The sequence below is a fragment of the Xyrauchen texanus genome, chromosome 34 (assembly GCF_025860055.1).
Source record: "Xyrauchen texanus isolate HMW12.3.18 chromosome 34, RBS_HiC_50CHRs, whole genome shotgun sequence".
In the NCBI taxonomy this organism is placed as follows: domain Eukaryota; kingdom Metazoa; phylum Chordata; class Actinopteri; order Cypriniformes; family Catostomidae; genus Xyrauchen; species Xyrauchen texanus.
The window spans coordinates 30,505,638-30,511,637 of NC_068309.1; the positions used below are offsets into that span (position 1 = coordinate 30,505,638).

The following is a 6,000-nucleotide window of genomic DNA, read 5'->3' on the forward strand; positions in this document are numbered from 1 at the left end:
TGTCTATCTGGAATTTGATAATTTATTGCTTGGTTACATTAACAGAAAGGAAACATTTTAGAGGCATAGAAAGTTATTCGATAGTTGATTCATGTTGTCATCAGTCATTTCTAAAATGAATTAAATGGATTACATTATCAGGTTCTTGGCACCCTATTGATCTACATACTCTTCATGGTGGAGGAATTCCGTAAGGTACCTGTTGAGAACATGGATGAAGTCATCTACTGTGTCAATGGCACCTACCGGCTCCTGGAGTTCCTGGTGGCTGTCTGTGTGGTGGCGTATGGTGTTTCAGAGACTCTGTTTGGGGAGTGGACTGTTATGGGCTCCACCATCATCCTGATTCACTCCTACTATAATGTTTGGCTGAGGGCCCAGCTGGGCTGGCAGAGCTTCCTGCTGCGCAGAGATGCAGTCCACAAGATCCAGAGCATGCCCACTGCTTCCACACTGCAGCTCCAGCAGCATAATGACATCTGTTCTATCTGCTATCAGGTAAAGAAGTGATCTTGAAGTTGTTTTAAATGTTTTTTTTTTTTCTTTCGTTTTTTTTCTTTCAAGCCTGACATTGACTAACATGGGGTCAGGATGCCTGACTAGTAAGGGCATATAATTACTCTGACAGTGAGCGCGTTACCATGGAGATGTAGCGCATGTGGAGGCTCACGCTATTCTCCATGGCATCCACGCAGAACTCACCACGTGCCTCACTGAGAGAGAGAAACACATTGTAGCCACCACGAGGAGGTTAACCCAACGTGACTCTACCCACCCTAGCAACCGGGCCAACTGGTTGCTTAGGAGACCTGGCTGGAGTCACTCAATACGACTCCAGGTGTGGTAGTCAGCGTCTTTACATGCTGAGCTAACCAGGCCCCCTGAATGTTGTGTTCTTAAAAATAATTGTCAAGTTAAAATTGGTTGAAACTTCTTGAGACCCCTGCATTCTGTTCTGTTCTGCTACATTCAGCTGTTCTTGAAAGCAAGAGCGCATCTTATGTAAATGCTCTCTGAGAAACGCGTCTGATTGGCGCCTTGTGGCTATGACTCTAAACCAAACCAGGACTTCCTTAACACAGACTAGATAACTAATAGTGGGATTTGAGAACATGTAGTTTTGCATAGTGCATATAGTGTCATTTTGTACAGTAGGGTTTTTGTAGAACATTGCTTAACATGACATTAGTCTTTTCAACCTCAATTATGTACTGTGCTCACCACAATTTGTATCTGTTTCAGCTAACACTATCAATAAAACCAGTCCTCAAAACCTCACTTTATACTTTCACTTTTCATCACAACTGACTACTTTTTAAACATTGTTTTTCACTTCCCTTTTTCAATCGTAGGATATGAAGTGTGCTGTCATCACGCCCTGTAGCCACTTTTTCCATGCCACCTGCCTGAAGAAGTGGCTGTACGTGCAAGAGACCTGTCCTCTCTGCCACGGCCAACTCAAAAGCCAATTACAGCCAACCAGCCCTACCGGTACCACTCCACCAGCCATTCAGAACCCAGCAGAGGTGGGACAAGCTGAACCACAGGCTGAGTTGGACACTGAGGAAAACGGCCAAGACAAAAGCACTCCCTCTATGACAGCCACAGCTGAGGAGGAATTCGGAAAAGACTCGCTATCGGGGAGTTTGCAGACCCAGCCCAAAGATTGTGACGTGGATACTGAGGGGTCATGCTCCATGTCAGTTGTCCATTCCTCTTCCGAATCAAAAAGCAGCACTCAAATCTATTCAGCCTGTTAAATGACACACACAGGTTTTTAAAATTGCCAATGTAATGGACTCCATTAGTTGATGTTTAAGGAATAGTTCACCCAAAAATGAAAAGATTTCATCATTCACCATCATAAATCCCTAAGATATTCCTTATTCCATGGAACACAAAAGAAGTGCTGTTTTCCATACAATGAAAATGAATGGGGACAGAGCTCCAAAATTCATCAGAAAGCAACATAAAAGCACTCCTCTTTTGAAGCCATACAAAACAGAGCAAAAATGATTCACTGAAAATCTTCCCTTTTGCTGTAGCCCTCAAATGTCCTTCACATCTCTGCATATTCAAACTTTTATTGTACGCAAATTTGTTTTAAGAGCTGCAATGAAGGGAAGGATTTTCAGGCAAATATATATGTTCATTTCTATCTGTTCCTCACACCAAGCTATCGGTTTCAGAAGACTTTGAATATAGTGCACTAGTTTGGTATTGACTACTTTATGATATTTACTGATGCTTTTTGTTATTTTTGGAGATGGCATCCCCATTCACTTTCATTATGTGGAAAAGAGCACCTGAGAAAATCTACTAAATTTCTGCTTTTGTGATCCTTTGAAGAAGAAAAAGATTTTCACTTTTGGGTGAACTATCCCTTTAAGCTGGTCACATGTGTCTTTTGGGTGATTGGTCGTATTTAACCCCAAATGAAAAAAAGATTATATTTTGCATAAAAAGCGAAGTCTACATTTAGGACCATTAATAATATTTTCATTGTGACATTATTTTCAGGACACTTTTTTTAACCCCCGGTTCACATTACTGTAACAAGTCCGGATGTTTTTTTTGACTTGTCCCATTGTTTTCAGTTATGATTCTCATTACCACAACGCAGTATTTTTTTACCCTATATTACAGTAACAAATTATGCTGTTGTAAAAGAATCTTTTAAATTAAAATCAGCAAAAATTAAGAGCAGTACCAGGAGAGTACTGCTATGTATAAAAATGTCCCAATTAAAATATCTATTTTTCTTCATGTTGCTGTAATGAGAATATTATTTACATTTTTTTGTCTCATTGCAGTGATAAAAATGTGGGGGTTAAATGTAACTGTCTTGAAAATAATGTCATAATGTGAAAAATAATAATAAAATCGTCATAAAAATAGGCCTTATTTTCTATATGCTAAATTATTTTGCATATCATTTTTCATTTTGGAGTAAAATAGGACCAGGACTTTTTCTTGACCGGTTTCATGAGATTCACCCTTATACTTATTTTTGTATGAGCTATTCACAATGTTGCTGGTCAAAAGACATTTCGGAAACATTTTTTAACTTGCTTCCAACCAAAACATGGAGTTCGTCTCCTTGGAAAAAATAGGAGATTCATGCTTCTTACACTATGCTAATGTACATTGTGTTCAGCTTATTGGAATTGAGAAATAGTTGTGTACATAAAACAGTAAATGTCCTAGAAGTCTATCTACAATTGAGCCACCGTAGAGTCCAAGACCCCTGCAAAGAAGTGAAACTGAGGAATGTTCTTTTCAAGTGCCATTGAGCCAGATCATATGTTTTATTAAAATGTTGCCTCACAATATTTCCCCAGTTTTAAAGGGATGTCTGACCCCAAACTGCTTTTTCATTTTGTCCTATATATAAATGCACCGTTTACCATGTTAACCATTAGTGCAGATAACGTCGACTTGTCAGTTTGGCAGTTGGCTTCATTACTAAAAGCGAGCATCTTTGAATGCATTTTGCAGACTGTAAACCTGTTTTCTGGTTTTAATGAACATTACAAAAGTAGACAATCAATTTAAAACAATTATGTTGGGGTGGATACTTCATTAAGAACTTTCTGCATTTTCCCATAATGAAATTGGCATGTTTTTACTATCTGTACATGTTTTGAATGACTGTTGGCGTATCAGAAGTGTTTATAACACCAATAACGACAGCACTTGATTGCATTAAATGGATAGGTCACCTAAAAATGAAAATTCTTTCACTCACTTTGAGTTTGGGAAAACATGAGGGTGAGTAAATGATTTCCATTTTTGGGGGCAAAGATCCCTTTAAAAGGAGACTTAGTTTTGCCATTTATTTTTAAGCTGTCAGGAAAACACTTTATTTTGTTTGCAAGAGAAGTCATGCCAAACTATATATCTTTGCACTAATGTTGTTTATAGCGAATAATCGATACTTTCGTCTTTGTCTTGAGCAACAAATGCTCTTGGGGCAAATGATGTGTTGCTCAATATAAATGTGTTTACTTATATGGGCAAATGTATTCCTTTGTATATTCTTTTACGATGTTTTAAATACAGTGTTAAAGCCGCAGTGAGCATTATGAAGTGTCTGGAGGACTGTGTGAACACTTTGACTTCTCCATAGGTAGATGTGTGATTGATCCTCCAAACACTGATAGTGGATTTGCTGATGTAGTTAAAGCTTAATTGATCTTACTGTGATTCACAGACACATTTCAGAATGGCAGGTTTGTGTAGATGAATACATCTGATGTATGAGCAAACATTTAAAGTCATTCGAAAAACATTTCTGTATCTTGAGTTTTTGCACAAATTTCTTTAAAGAAAATAAAATGCAAATGTAGCTTGAATGGAGCGGTGACATATTTTTTTACGAGTTCTTGCTTGGGCAAGCATGACTATTGCTATTAATAATTGCATTTAACCTTGCCACGTAACTCACACTGTGCATAAACATGCCAATATGTATGAAAATAGGACACAGTGAGCGTAAACATGCTTACAAATAAGCACTTTATTAGGAACACCTGTACACCTACATATTCATGCGAATATCTAATCAGCCAATCGTGTGGCAGCAGTGCAATGCATAAAATCATGCAGATACGGGTCAGGAGCTTCAGTTAATGTTCATCAGAATGGGGAAGAAATGTGATCTCAGTGATTTCGACTGTGGCATGATTGTTGGTCTCAGACGGGCTGGTTTGAGTATTTCTGTAACTGCTGATCTCCTGGGAATTTCACGCACAACAGTCTCTAGAATTTACTCAGAATGGTGCCAAAAAACATCCAGTGAGTAGCAGTTCTGCTGACGAGATGCCTTGTTGATGAGAGAGGTCAATGGAGAATGGCCAGACTGGTTTGAGCTGGTAGAAGGACTACAGTAACTCAGATAACCACTCTGTACAATTGTAGTGAGCAGAATAGCATCTCCGAATGCACAACACATCAAAGCATCAACAGCAGAAGACCACGTCAGGCACTTTATTAGGACCAAAGTGTTCCTAATAGTGTTAACTGAGTGTATATTATTCTTTCTACATATCTTCTGTATCCGAGACTATTTAACAGTGTTGTCAGATTTTACTGCTGATTTGAAATATGTTGTTTGATCGTAATCTTGAACAGCAGTTTTGGAGACTTGTTTTCCCCCCCATTCAAATAGATAAGAGCTAATCTTTCATGACTGGAAATAGCCGAAAACTTTTCAAATATGGCCGCCAGTTGACCGATTTGCTGAAAAGACTGAATGTACACTCCTGGGTAAAAATAAATAAATAAAAACTGGGTCAAGCACAAAAAAAGCTTTTAATTGTCTTGACCACAAATCATTGGTCAGGAAATTAGCAAGAATTGAACAAATAGATCAAGTAAATTAGTATGGGATTGTTTTTTCCTATGGTTTCTTTAAATGTTTAAGCCTTGTGGGTAATCTTGCAGACAACTTTTTACAGAAAAAATAGTTAATGTTGTTCCACTCAATGTTGATGGCTTCAAACAGTTGATGAGTAGATGAACAATGTTACTCGTTCAAATCTAGACTCTGACCAGGCCAAAACATGAGCCTGATGGACTTGTTCTCAAGCCACTTCTTGGTGGTCTTTGCAGTGTAGGCAGGAGCAGTGTCTTGTTGAAAAATATAATCTGATCGTTCCTCTTTAGAAAACAACTTTTCAATTGTGGGAAGCAAGCCTTTCTGCAATATTCTCCTGTACACCAAAGCATTCATAGACTTTCACAGTGAAGCTGCTCACCAGTACCAGCAGCTGAAAAGGTTCCCCACACCATGACACCTCTTCCTCCATGTTTCACTGTGGTAGAGATGCATTCACTATTATTGTATTTTTCACCAGATCTTCAAAGACACCTCTCTGGAATATCACCATGCAACTCAAATCGTGATTCATCCACACAACTCTGCTGAACCACACTAAATCAAAACTTTCCATATTCTGCCAAAAACATCATTGGCTTTTTAACATCTTCTAGACACAA

General features: G+C 38.4%; 1 protein-coding gene across 2 annotated transcripts in view; it reads left to right on the forward strand.

Moving 5' to 3' along the window:
- rnf145b (ring finger protein 145b) overlaps window positions 1-4,349 on the forward strand; it is a 36,962-nt gene extending 32,613 nt beyond the window's left edge. For both annotated transcript variants that reach the window (XM_052104539.1, XM_052104540.1), the window contains 2 exons: window positions 142-498; window positions 1,353-4,349. In XM_052104539.1, coding sequence (XP_051960499.1) covers window positions 142-498; window positions 1,353-1,760 — 765 coding nt within the window. In that variant the 3' untranslated portion in view covers window positions 1,761-4,349. The remainder of the gene's footprint in view (window positions 1-141; window positions 499-1,352) is intronic.
- Window positions 4,350-6,000: the final 1,651 nt, after the last annotated feature.